The sequence below is a fragment of the Sinocyclocheilus rhinocerous genome, unplaced genomic scaffold (assembly GCF_001515625.1).
Source record: "Sinocyclocheilus rhinocerous isolate Xijiao unplaced genomic scaffold, SAMN03320098_v1.1 scaffold491, whole genome shotgun sequence".
NCBI lineage: Eukaryota > Metazoa > Chordata > Actinopteri > Cypriniformes > Cyprinidae > Sinocyclocheilus > Sinocyclocheilus rhinocerous.
In genome coordinates this window covers 1,634,502-1,649,019 of record NW_015625034.1, presented here as the reverse complement: position 1 = coordinate 1,649,019, position 14,518 = coordinate 1,634,502, and the positions used below count along the sequence as shown (strand labels likewise).

At 36.9% G+C, this 14,518-nt stretch overlaps 1 protein-coding gene and 1 long non-coding RNA gene across 2 annotated transcripts; both read right to left on the bottom strand.

Annotated features, from left to right (window-relative positions):
- Nucleotides 1–1,308: 1,308 nt before the first annotated feature.
- On the bottom strand, nt 1,309–2,581 carry LOC107749312 (uncharacterized). The gene is made up of 3 exons (XR_001641015.1): nt 2,528–2,581; nt 2,293–2,345; nt 1,309–1,382 (listed from the first exon to the last, which is right to left on the bottom strand). It is a non-coding gene; the product is annotated as an uncharacterized LOC107749312 (long non-coding RNA).
- A 9,635-nt stretch (nt 2,582–12,216) lies between these two features.
- Nucleotides 12,217–13,590, bottom strand: LOC107749301 (urotensin-2 receptor-like). Its single transcript, XM_016564418.1, has one exon. The coding sequence runs from the start codon at nt 13,588–13,590 to the stop codon at nt 12,445–12,447; it is 1,146 nt and encodes a 381-aa protein (XP_016419904.1). The 3' UTR covers nt 12,217–12,444.
- Nucleotides 13,591–14,518: the final 928 nt, after the last annotated feature.

Here is a 14,518-nt window from a genome sequence, read left to right as displayed (position 1 = left end):
ATTGATCGCAATTTGGGAATGCATCCCAGTGGAGAGCCAAGTGTGTCCAACTCTCCTGGGGAATTTCTGGTGGGCCACAGTCCTGTGCGCTCCTGCAGGTTTACTGAGGGAAGGGAGTTCTCCCTGTTTCCTGGAAGATTGACTTTGGCGAACTTGAATTTCAACAGTTCCTCACCAATGTCAAGATTCCCCTGGAAGGCTTCAACCAGGATGGTTCCATCAAAGCAAACCGACTTTTTATGGACACGCAACTTTTTTCCATGAATCATATTCTGAAGAAAGGACTTCCCCTAGTGATAACACAGTTGTATGAGAGCAAAGCAAAACATTTAATGGTAAACAAATATCAGATGCATTTAAAATCACATTCATAGGCGAACGGTCCAGTTTTGTCAGATACCTGTGAAAAAATCGGGGAATCCTGCTCGACTGACACATGAAAGCCCCAGAACTTGTACTTTTTTGCAAGTCCCGTTGTCTGCAGTTCTTCTGGGAGTTCAACTAAATCAGACCGACTGACAATCTCTGTATTTCCATAGTCAATGTACAAAATGTAGAACTGAGAAAAAAGACAAAGCAAAACCTGATATGTGATATTGGTGAGAACCACATCAGTGTTAAAATAATAAAAAACAGCTCTGCATTTTGCCAATTATTCATAAAGTTGTCATTTAGTAGTCCTCAAAGTCACTTTGTTCACTATAATAAAAATTACAGCTCAAGAAATTAAAACCACTTTTGATAAATACGTTAAACCGATCATGCATCATGTCATGTATGTTGTTTTAGGCAGGCTGCTATAATAAAATTACTTGATCATCTTAAAGTTCTGTTCACTATTTTGGAAACCACCCATTAGCAGATGCTTTTGGTCTCTGAATAAATTAATCATGGGTGACTGTCGCTGAACAGGGTATTTTTTCTGCATTTCACCAATTTCAGCATAAAGTGTCATATCATCTAACAAAACAAATCATTTTTACCCACTTATACTTAAAGAGTGCAACAAGTGGTGTATTTTTCAGGAGCCTTGGTTCAGGAAGTATTTTTCTCATTAATTTTCCCCATAGGAATTTAAAAAAAAACAAAAAACCTTTGTTTAGGAGTTAAAATAAAATCTTGATTTTCACAGCTTTTTATGCACCTTGTCTTCTGTTTGCCGTTGCACAGTACACCTGTACCAGCACTTGTCCTCTGAATATCGTGCCCCATAGACCTACACACAAAATGGAAAAGAGTCAGATCTAACCTTTTTGACCTTTCCTGTTTGACCATATATGACTTGCCTTGTGTGAACTTGGTCTTCCCATGAGTATAGGTGCACTGGGGCATTTTTCTGTCAGCATAACATTTATCTTCTCATTTATTTTGTCGGTCACATTCTGATGAAACAAACACCATAAAAATTCAGAAACATACTACATATTACAGTAGTTAACTATACTATAAAACAAAAACCAGTGGTGGACAGTAACAACGCAGAAGTGGTGTCTGATTCAAGAACGAACTGATTCTTTTCAATTAACCTTTTAAATCGGTTCGCAAATCGCACCAAACGAATTAGAATGAACCGATTGCAGTTGTTGTCGAGTCGACAACTCACTGATTCAAATGATCCGTTTAGTGCGAGTCTCCAGTGAACTGAATTCACAAGTAAGAACCGGGAGATCTTGTGAGCGACTGATGCTACTAAAAGTAAGTTACTAATGTCGAATTTTAGGATTAATTATTGTAACTGAAAATCATATTTAGGTCAAAACTGTCAGTTGTTTGTGAACTAAATCTGCTGTAAAGGGTGATCTATTTAAGCCCACTGAAATGCTTGAATGTAGATACATCAACATCAGTGTCTCTGGTTTAGGTATAAACAAAAAAAACTTAAAATAACACAGATTAAATTAAATAACTCATGCACGTTCATATTCCCCTTAATATAAATGTAAATTAAGTAGCCTATATAAAATTGCAAAATAAATCTATCATTACTTTTTTACTTAAGTACATAAAAAAATCGAATACTTTTGTACTTTCACTCGAGTAAAATTGAAAAAGGAGTACTTTTACTTTTACTGGAGTAATATTTTATTATACTTATCTGTACTTTTACTCAAGTACTTGATTTACTTCGTCCACCACTGACAAAAACCAGCAACTCTAGAAGAAATGTTGTAGCAGTTAACATTTTTGACTCAAAGTAACAATAGCAATCAATTCAATCTGACATCAAAGGAAAAGTTTACCCCACTTTGTCATGTCAAATGAACTTGGTAAACAGTAACTATTAAAGCTTACCTGAGCCCAAAACGTGATGGCATCCACAACATGAGTGACAACCACCAGTTCCACTGGATCAATAAAAACAATAAGCAAAGTTCATTGATCAAACATTAGCTCGTAGGTAACGTTAAAACCACGAGAAAAGTGGCTACCCAGCTAACAGGGAACGTTCCCATAACTTTCACTAACGTTATGTAAATGTTAGAAAAAAACGTTCCTGACAACTCATTTTTGTTAGCTGGGTACTTACTTGTTTCAGGCTGAATCACGGACTGATCCATGAGATTTGCCTAAAGTCAACAACATGGCAGCCATTATATAAGAAGTTTTAGCTTTCAGCGGGGTTCTAATGATAGTAATTTGAGTTTTATTTTGAATATGAAGTCGACTTACCAACATTTATCGACCTGCTACTGAAATGTCCCTTGCTAGTCCACAGATCGATCAAAATCGGTCAATTGCGGTTTGTTCTGTAAGTTAAATTGCTTGTGGATAGCGAGAAATATACTGGCAATAAGTTCACTCTGGTAATAATGATGCAAACTGCTCAGTTTTAAGAATGATTAAAGTCTCCAAAGTTTAATTAACTTAGTTGTCACGTTCTCTTGTAGCTTTAGTGTTTTGTCGTTCTAAGTAAATGAAGCATACACGTTTTTTTTTAATGCTAATATTGCCACTGGGTAATATTTTAATTTTAACTACAACTGAACATTAATTTAGGTAAATGTAAAACAACAATTTAGAACCTTAATAAAAAAAATTTTTTTTTTTTTAAATCTCGTCTTTGTATTAGTGACGTCCGTTTGCGAACAATTCTGATCTTTAAAAAAAAAAACTCGGATCTTTTCAATGAATCATTTGAATCGATCTGAACTAACCGATGAAGAATCATATCCAAGCAACTTCACAAATCAACAACTGAAAACTGAATGAGCCAATTATTGATGCATGAAATTGAGACACATGCAGTTAAACCGGCTTATTGATATCCAGATTCTTATTGATACAACTTTAATACGATAAACAGCAATATGCGCATAAATATGGCTTCGAAAGAATCGATTTGTGAATTTTAATTTAAATAATATTGGTATTAAATAATATTAAAATAATAATATTATGTATGTTCCTGTATATATAATAAATGATGTTCCTGTAAATATAATATAATATAATATAATATAATAATGCTTAACCTATCCATTCATTAGGTTATAATGGTTATTTTGATATGATATCTATGTTTCTTTCTGAGGTCAGTTAGATACAGTATAAATGATAATGCATAATGCAAATAAGTTTTATCTGGACTACTTTTTAATGTATTTTGTCAGCAAAATATGAGTATTCTGCTAAACAGAAAGTCATACAAATTTGGAATTGCATTAAGGTGAATAAATAGGGTTACTGAATTTAGTTTTTGGGGCAAATTATTCATATACCCATGTACAACATCTAACTCTCGTCTCACAGTTTGCAGAAACATAACTCTAAAACTAAACTGTCAATACTTTTTTTTATATAAAATGTCAAACTATTTTACTATTCTCATAATAGCAATAGACGAGCTAAGCAAACAGTATGATACAGAGTTACAACTATTTGTACACTTTTAGATTTTTCATTCTAGCAGTGGGCAGAAATCAGGGGCTTTTGGTCTTTGGAGCCCAGTTTCTCTCACACCTGAGTAGCTGCAAGATGGTGATTTTTATTTTATTTTTTGATGGAAATGGCAAGTATATTGTTTTAGCTGAATTTACATTTCTGTAACAAGCATCTGCTATTGAGCAAAATACTGCTCCAGATGATACTTACTGGTTGAACTGATTGGTTAAATATTGTATCAATGAACTGTAAGGACAAACGTAAAATAATTCTCTTTTGAGAGCATTCATAACTATATATGTGTCCACCCCCAGATTCATCCTCCTTCAGTGTGGACACTGTGAAGCAGGAAGATGACACAGATTTTTGGTGCTGTAGCAGCATGCAGCAGGTTGCTGAGATGTCTGTGGGTGTTGACACTAGTCACCCAGTTCCACTTTCTCTCAACAAACTGAAAGAAGAAACTGATCTTTACTCTGGAAATGGCAAGTAATCTCTAACATTGTTATATGAATTTAATGTAAGCATGAATGACTTATTGATAACCAGAGAAGTGGGGCATTTTGTGACAATATTCAATAAGAACATTAATTAAAAGAATTCAAGAAGTATTTTTAAGGATGCACCAGTATTAAAGGGGTCATATGATGTGATTTCAAGTTTTCCTTTCTCTTTGGAGTGTTACAAGCTCTTGGTGCATAAAGAAGATCTGTAAAGTTGCAAAGACTAAAGTCTCAAATCCAAAGAGATATTCTTTATAAAAGTTAAGAGTCAGCCACGCCTACCTAAAACGGCTCGTTCTAACACACCCCCACATATCTACCTCACGATGTGGGAAGATTTGCTTAACACCGCCCAAATGTTCACGCAAAGAAAGAAGGCGTAACTTTTATTCTCGCTGTAGTAGGCTATTGTTGTTGCCACCGCCGCAATGTTGTGAAGGCGATAGTTTTGAACACTGGCTGGTTATGTACTTGCTCAAATACTGCAGCTTTAATATATATTTTATAAAACCCATAATTTTAAATTCTACAATTGAATTTAGGCATCACAACATTATAATGTACAGTATGAACAAATAAACTTTATTTTGAAATTTGCTTAAGATCATATTTAACAGTGTTATTGTATTATTTTTGTTTTTAAAGATTAAGCAAAGATAATCGAACATAAATGTCTTTTACACCAGCCTCTCAAACCAGGCCACCCACATGCAGGCATTCATTCAGACTAAAGCCCCGTTCACACCAAGAACGATAACTATAAATATAACTATAAAGATAACGATATTAGCGTCCACACCAGCGAACGATATTACAAAGCATCTTCTACCAGCACTCAAACTACCAGCTCTGTTCCTGGACTGGCCATGAAGAGACGATGTGAAAATGGTCTAATTCTTGCCAAAGTCAGAGAAGAACTCTGAGTTCTTCAAAAGCAAATTCAAGTCATTCTTTGTACAAAATTCTCCCAGCACTCAATCTGCTCTTTAGCGACCATGATTAAAAGCGCTGTTGTACCTTTAAAAGCATACTTGGGCACTACAGTCTTAATCTTAGGAAAAGAGAGTGACTTGAGAAGCTGTTGATTTCCAGCAGGCCCAAAACTGTGCAGTGGACATGAACAAACCTTCAGCAATCAGCAGTTTAGATTTCAAGATCGAACAGTCTGATGAACTCAACATGACCATGGCAGTGGTAAAAGCTTTTTACAACTTTGGAAACATTGTAATTATGGATGCACACTATACTGTATCAGTATCAGGCTAATAATGAATTTTTAATTGTGCATGCTTATTTCTTCTTTTTTTACAATGAGATGTCATCTAGTTCACATAATATAAATCTTTAAAAACACTTTTTAACAACACAGTAAATATCAATTAATTTAATATCCAGCTGTACAATTTTCATGCTCTACAATATTGTGATACTTGAATTCACTAACAATTTGTTTTTGTGTTTTATTTTTCAATTATTTAGACAATATTTAGAATAAGTCCATAATCCAGAATAATACTTCCTCCAGTTAAAAAGTCCCCTCATACATCAAATCCAATGATATATTTGTTTAGAGCTGTTTTGGACTGTTTTCACCTTGTAAGTGATGTTTGATCGGTGCATATTTTCTTTCTCCTGAATCAGACAAGTTTTTCACTGGAGAAAGCGGTATTATGGATAAAAGACTCATATTTTAGCCAGGTTTAATGTTAAAACATTTCAATGATTTATTTTCGGGGCAACATATAATGCTAAAAACACATCTCTTCCATCTTTATTTGACCCTCGAACTCTAGCACTCTCTATTCTAATTCTATTCTTTAAAAAACTTGCCCCTTTTAGACTTGCCCTCTATTCATTTACTTGTTTTCTTTAAAAAAAACAACTAACACTAGCTTGCTCTATTCGTTTTCTATTCTATCAGTTTTCTTTTTATTTATTATATAATTATAATAAATATTATATCATTTAAAAAAGACCTTGCTACGTGTATACTGCATTAAGCTAACTGAGACTTGTTATAGCACTTGCATATCATTGCTCTTTTGTTGATTTTGATTGCTTCCATTGTCCTCATTTGTAAGTCGCTTTGGATAAAAGTAAATGTAAATGTAACAACAAATAAAAATATTGCAATAAACAAAAAAACCTTAACATTTCCAAGATATTCCAATTAGTGTGCTATATAAAATTCATTATTTTCAGGAAATTGTTAAGAGGAGTTATAGACTTTAGGGGAAGTAGAACTTATTAAATAAAAGTGATCTGTGTTTTAAATGTATTACCTTGAATAAGAGGCGGTCAAAATGAACAGTTCATCTAGGAGACCTGTACCACCTCAGAAAATGGCTTTTGTTTTTCTTTTTTAATTATGATTATACTTCGACACCATTCTGAAGCATTTGCAATGAGAGTGAAGATGTTTCATTCAGTTTATTGACAAATTTATTATGGTTCTAGAAAATGTTTACCTTTTCATTCTTACTCTTTTCTGTGTGTGTGTGTGTGTGTGTGTGATTTTATATCATTTTATATATACATTTTAAACCTTAATTTCTTGGTGAAATCAATTGAGAGAATCTATGAAAGGCTAAAACAAATAGGCCTAATAGGTGATTTTCAGGTGCTGTCAGTTACATCAGACCACAAGGAGGTGCAAGATCTCTACAAAAGCCCAAGCACTATACAACTGATCAGTTGTATTGCAGTGTCCATACTGTAAGTAAAGTCCGATATTGAAAATTGAGAATTTTTGTCCGTAAAACCTAGAAATAAGCAAAGTTTTCAAATGTTGAGAAGTGTAATATAAAGTATGGCATGAAATGAAGACTTCTTAGTCACTAATCAAAAGTCTACGCAATTATGTTATTTTAACCATGCCTCATTTGTACAGAGGGTCATGTTCTTGCATTCATTGGATCGTTCTCAAAAAGCATGTATGTACATTTTTAACTTGCATTAATTGATATGCTGATAAATTCTTTTGTTGTAGGAACTAATGTATTAAATTATAAAAATGCTAAATAGGAGCATTTTCAAAAGATTTAGCTCCTCTTTTATGCATCTGAGGTGTGGAGTTCCAGGCATAAGAGCAGAGCGATTAGCTGAGAATGAGCGAGGGATGGCGAGAGGTGCAGACATGGCATTTTAACAGGTTTGCTGGTCAGAACCAGAGTGTGAACAGTGGCTCTGATGTTCATTTACATAACCTCCGGCCTCCACAGTACGCAAGCCAGGGTCTCGCCTGATCTTGGCGGCTGACATGGATGTGTGAAGACAGGGATTGAGGCAGGAGACGGGTGCTTTATGGCACCACAGCCCCATGGTCTACAAAGAGACACTTGTATTGCTGGCCTCTTCTGTTTGCTGGCAGTGTTAGACAGGTTTTCAGTCACATCTGCAAGATTTGCAACGTGCTGACATAAACGTTCTGGTGTATGTGTGTGAACATAAGTTACGGTAATAAAGCCGGCGATCAGCACCCTTGAGCAAGTCATTGTGGGTTGTTTCTTGCTTCAAGCGTCTTTGTAAGCTGTCTCAAATAAACGTTACAAAAACGGATTTTTGTTTTTATCAAATGCAGCATACTTATACATTATCATACTTGACGAGCAGTGGCCCCAAAAGTATTTGGACCAACACAATCTCATGGCACTTCATAACTATTTAACTTTTGTCAAATTGATAGCATATTCATAAACTCCCGCTGTCTCGTTCGTATGTTTAGGTTGGGGTGGACCTTCATGCTTCTTCTAAAAATCATGTTTCCTTATGAACCACATTGTACGAATTCACCTCATAAAATACTGTTTTCTCATTAGATTGGGTTGATTTCGGACCCTTAAGCTTCTGATTGGCTGTATTGTGTTACGTCACGCTCCATACAAAGCACAAATTGCTTGTTGCCGGTCATCTTGGCCACATCGCGGAGGAGTAAGTATGAATTTTTAGTATAACAGTAGTAAATTATTTTATAAATGAACACCTCGCAAACATTTTTGTGAAATATATTACTAGAAAAATGCTTGTGCTTTGTAAAATTTCAATCAAGAATCAATCAAACAGTTGCTTCTCAAAATGATTCAAAGCACTCAAAATTCCATACTCTCTGGAGCATCTGGTTAAAGCCTTGTAAATGCAACAAGCAAAAACTCAATAAAATGTGTTTAATAACATGCTTTATGACTTTTTATCAACTTAAAAGTGACTCAACCTTACATTTTATACTGGCTCATTCATGAGTTCACTGATCAGCTGTAGGAAGCCTCGTTTACTGAAATCAGGCGACTTTGTCGTCTCAAAGCACTCATTCGAAAGATTTGTAAAGTTTAGGAGCTTCTTAATTTGTTTCATATCATTTTTCCCCCACTTTGTTTGATATTTTGTTTGCAATTACAAGCATATATTTTGGGGCAATTGTATAGGCTATTCTTTAACTGCCCATAAAGAAGGAAAAAGGGGTAAGAAAGAGCAATGGCCATACAAAGAAAGAGAGAGAGAGAGAAAAACCAGATGGGAATTTTGAATTTGGGTCTGTGTATGTATGTCTTAGAGAAAGGGAGCCTCTTATTCTCTCTCAGCAGGAGCTTGGCCTAAACTTCGGCCTAGTCTCGTCTGCCCAGCAGGAGACTTTCCTGAGCTGACTGCCCAAGGGAGGGGCACCTGCCCCTGCCACAAACACTGCAGCACAGGCAAGGGAGTGTGAGGATGGAAAGACACTCAGGATTCCAGGAACAGGAACATGTGTTGGATTTATGAAGCACACAGGTAACACAAAACGATGCAGTGAAAAAAAAGAAAACTATTTCCCCCCATACGTACCTCTGAGGTCTGTCTTCCGCCGCTTTCTGCTGCCTCCTTCAAAATGAAAGGTTTCTCTCTGACACAGTCGCAGTAGTTATTTTTGGAAACCTCAACTATACCAGCTCTTGGTGACTACCAATATAAACTGACAGCTTATGGATTTGCTGCCCTCCCTCATGGCAATATTTTCCACTGTTTGGGTTTGCTGGATACTAGCATATGTTTGAAGTTTATCACATGCTCAATCATTCAGACCCTCTTGCGAGAGAACAGCGGAGAGAGGGTTCGAGTTTAGGACCCCAGACTCCTCCAGCTGAACTTGAATATTGTCATTAAACTATGAGGCTTAGAACATTGCCCACGTCATGTTAAATACTATTAAATTAATCTTTCAGCCCTGCAGCCTAAATTAGAAGGACCAATTCTTCTCGTGAACTAACATTTACTTACCTTTCCTTGAGTCATTCTGACCCCATATTATTTCCTTTCTTTTGTGAAACACAAAATGTTATGTTTGGCAAAATGTTCAAGCCTCTCTTTTCCTTACAATGAAACATTGATTTATACTGCCAATCTTCAAAAAAGCAATATAATCTCACAGGAGTTGTATATATGATTAATGTGCTATATTTCAAGCCATATGGTAACTTTGTGTGAAAAACGGACCCAATTTTAAGCCATTATCCACTGATAATCTTCCCCATCATTGAACATTGAACATTGAAATAGCATATGGCTTCAGCAGACTTTAAATATAGTGACTTAGTCATAAGAGCTATTTTCATGGTGCTTTTTTTGGAACTTGACAGTATAAATCATTCCATTTTAATTGTTTAGAAGACAGAAGCTCAGACATGCTGCTTAAAATACACAGCAAATAATTAATGGTTGCAACAACCATGTGAGTAAATGGTAAACTATAATTTAATATAAAATATCTATAAAAATAACTGTATAAAATATGCCTGACAAACCTGGTGCAGTGTGGATGAGTTGGACAAACTGAACCATAAGAGGACATCATTTATGACTTTCAACGGTCACACTATGAGGTAGGAACATATACATATTACTTCTTCAATGTGCTCTGATGTTCCTCAGGTAAATGGAAACACATGCCCAAGGAAAATGAAAAGAGTAGGGAGGCGCACACATCAGGTCCTCATGGAGTCCCATGTTAGATGGCGTTCTTCCAAACGCCATCATACAGACTGGGTGGATGTGTTAGACCAAATGAGGAGAACATCAGTGTTGTATAAAAATTGTGCTTAAACACAGATTAGGTGTTTGATGATTAATAGTTTATGTATCCAGATTATCTATCTCAAGGTGTACCACATACAGTATTTATTTGTCTTAAAAAAATACCTACCATAACTGCCAAGTCCCAAAAAGATAGCCAAGGACACCCCCATGACACACAGACAGAAACGTCTGCGATCTTTTCAACAATATTTGTTCATGTGCGTCACAGAGCAGCAGGCAACCACAAACCAATACAGTGCCGCCATTCAACAATACGCTTGAATTGTACATATTGCAAATACAAGATTCTTTCTAGGTAGTCTGTAGTTGTCTATGATGATGTCAATATGTCACAAACAGCATTACCAAGTTTACTAACCTAGCATGAAGGTGAAGGCGCACACACATTTGTGGGTCAGTTTCAGAAAGTGCAAAAAGCTGATACAGACTCAATAAGGCTCATATTATCCAATGAAAACACAGTCACATCCAAGCACTGCAGTGCAATACACACACACCCCATGCAAGACCCACAAAAAACTGAATGCTAGCAAAAGCATAGTCCGGGCCAATGCAGACACATAAATAAATGCTTCCTGAATGAAAACCATATTTCATTTTATTTCATTTGCAGTCTCAATCTCCCCCTCTCTTTCTTGTTCTTTTCTGTGTTTTACTCTTTATCTCTTATTAATTTCTCTCACATTCCCTCTCTTTTCACTGAAAAACTCACTCATCTGCTATTGTAATAAGGACAGTATTGCTTTACAGTGTTACGTTTCTGCAGTATCATTTAGGCATGGGGTTCTTCAGGTCAGAAAATCTTCTAAAACTTCCCAGAGGACTCACTTAGTTCTTAAACCATTCTGCTGGTGTTCTTACATAGAATATTTCTTTATTGCATATTATGATAAGCACCAGATTTCATTTATAGATTATTTCAGGCAAGCTTTCTTGTGCAAAGCAATGCATTATTTAACAGGAAAACATTACGAATATAATACAGATATGTCAGGAAAAAAAAAGGTTTGTGTAGGTTTTTTTTTTTTTGAATACAGTATGATTTAACATTGGAATTCAATTTTTTTAGAGATACAGAAATATTTCTCTATTGTCCATTAACATGCATAAACGGGAAAAGGGATGTAAATTGAACAAATTTGTGAAGATGTGCTACTGGGAAAAAAGTATGTTTTTAAGAGTGGTTCAAAATTCAAAATTTTGTTTAAAATCGCATAATTCAATTACTTAAAAAAAATCAGGTAGAATAAAAAATGACAAATTATTCATATAAGGTGCCAATAAATACACAAAGTCAGGACTATAACAGATCTGTTGGCTAAAAATGAGGTTTTAGTTGAGTATAATGAAGTACCTCATGGAGAACATAATGTCCTATTGGAGAATGAGAGATTGTGTGTCTTGGCTTCATGACAGAAGTGATTTATCCTCCTCAACAGAGCAAACTCTGACACGTCCTTTAGCTTTGAGCCAAATCTATATACTATGTAATTTCTCCTTTGCACTTAGACTAATAAACCAATTTGGTAGTTAAATGGTTCACACCTGTTGTTAGACCATCCTGGGGCGATTCGTCCTGACAAAGCTTGTTTGTCCCTTTCAAGTTGCCCCATAAAACAGATGTTTCACACGTTTTAGTCCACTAATATTTACCAGCAGTTTGACCAGAATTTTTTGGTTTCCGCTTCAAAGGTGATGAATCCTAAATATTTCAGAAACACTTTCATAAGAATTCATCACTTAGTATTTCATTTTGGATTGCAGGGACCTTAATACACAATGCTGGTCAGATTATCTATAATTATACATGTAGTCCAGGGAGCAGAGAACGTACACCATCATTGCCTTGGATTACAGAGTATTACTATTTGCACAGCACATGTATAAAGCTATAATCGTTAAGCCCTTAAGCACCAAAATTAGTAATATGTTTAATAAAGATAACTATTAAACTGGTCATGGGCTGCATGGTGGACAAAATAGTGGGCAGCTGTTATTGTTGTTCAGAGCTGCCCTTGTGGCAAAGTGGGGCAGCCGCACTTATGGTCTTCCTGCTGGTCCGCCTGCGCTTGCCTGTCAGCAGCGTGTAGAAGAACGGATTCACACACGAGTTCCCATAAGTCAACCCTGTGAGGATGCGATTAATGGTCACCTGCGTGCCCACCGGCACCACGCGCAGAACCTCAGGTCTGTACAATGGTAGAAGCTGCCAGATCCAGAACGGAAGGAAACAAGCCCAGAAAGTCAGCACAATCCCCAGGATGAGGAGCAGGACTTTGGGGCGAGGTGCGCGGGGTGGGTAGGCGTTGCCCCCTCCGACCCAAGCTGGTTGTGTCTGAGATACCCAGTAGAGTCTCCCTAAAGCTGCATACAAAGCTCCGATGGCCAGTCCTGGGCCTAGGATGCTGGTGCAGAAGAGCACACTGAGGTAGGCTTTGGAACTCTGCTCATCCCAGGCGGGAACGCACAACTTGCCTTCCTGGTTCTCTCCGTCTTCCAGGTGCAGAGTGATCATCATGGGCAAACTGAGAGCCACGGCAAAACCCCAGGCCAAAGCGACCCTCAGGAGTCCAGAGGAAGGTGTGGACGAGGCTGCCAATGGATCAGCCACAGCTCGATACCGATCCAGGCTCATAGCAGTGAGGGTGAAGATGCTTGCGTGCATGGTGAGCAAGTCCAGACTGAGTAGGAGCCGACAGCCTAGTTCACCGAAGGCCCAGTCAGATGCCAGGCTGTCGTACACAATGAAGGGGGCAGTGGAGAGGTACACCAGGTCTGCCAAAGCCAGACTCAGAACCTGCAGGTGGAGGGAAGAAGACGAGGAGGACGAGGTGGGAGAGGAGGAGGGAGAGAAAGAAGGGGAGGAGGTGCCGAGGCAGGAGTAACAACAGGTAGGAGCGCTACGCCGCCGCCTTGACATCCTACGGCGGCGAATGAGAAGCCCTAGGGTGTAGAGGTTGCCCAGAATGCCCAGCAGAGAAAGGAGGGATAGGAAAAAGCAGAAGAGAGCTGTGGAGGCTACGCTTGGGGACGGGGAGAGAGAAGGAGAGGACGAGGGAAGGGACATGTTAGTGAGAAAGGGGAAGGTGTATGAAGGGGAAGGGGAAGAGGAAAAGGAAGTAGAGCCAGAGACGTCCATTTGTCCTGGACAGCAAGAGTCCCAAGATGAGTTCCCGTCCGCTGAGAGAAGGAGGCCAATGGTAACTTCAGAGTGTTTTAGAGTAACTAGCACTGAGCCCAGGTTATCAGGGAGTCCAAATTAGAAGGGGAGAGCTGTGAGCGGACTTCTTTAATGGGTGAGGTAGAAGAGAGAAACAAAAAAGAGAAAAGGAAAGGGTGATTTTATAAACTTAACATCTTTTGCCTTTATAAAGTTTTGTTAACATCTCTTTACTTAAACTGTGTTTAGGCCTGACATAGTCTGACAGGTTTGAAAAAAATTATCTTTTAAGAGTGTTTTTAAGCAACTTTTCAGTATCAGACAAAAGTTACATGTTTGTCAGAGTGTGTTAATAGGCGGTTTTGAACGAAAGTCATGTTGGCTTGAGGGGTAGTAACTATAGCAACAGTACACTTAGACGGAAAAACGTCAAAAGTACCCTATCATTATCACTTTATCGAAGATAAAAAAAAAAAAAAAAAGTCTTCAAGATTCTGACTTCATCATTTATGAAACAGAATTGTAATTGGGCGAAAAAAAACTGCGCATGCAAATAAATAAATAAATAAATATTCACAGAAAAAAAGGCGACCCATATACAATAATCAAATTTTTTATTTTTTATTTTTTTGGAAGTTCACAGAAATACACGAATAATAAAAACAGCAAATAAGTGTTAACATAGGTTATGTACAACTACACTAACAGCCTATTATTTTCAAATGATCCTTATTGTTTTTATTATTATTAATATTATTGTTGTTGTTGTTATTAGCCTATTATTATTATTATTATTATTTTTTAATTATTATTACAGTTATTGGTCAAATATCCCAGCAGCACGACATGTAACGTGCGCGATCATTTTCCTCACAAACTTACGAAATTCCTGTCTGAAAAAAATAAA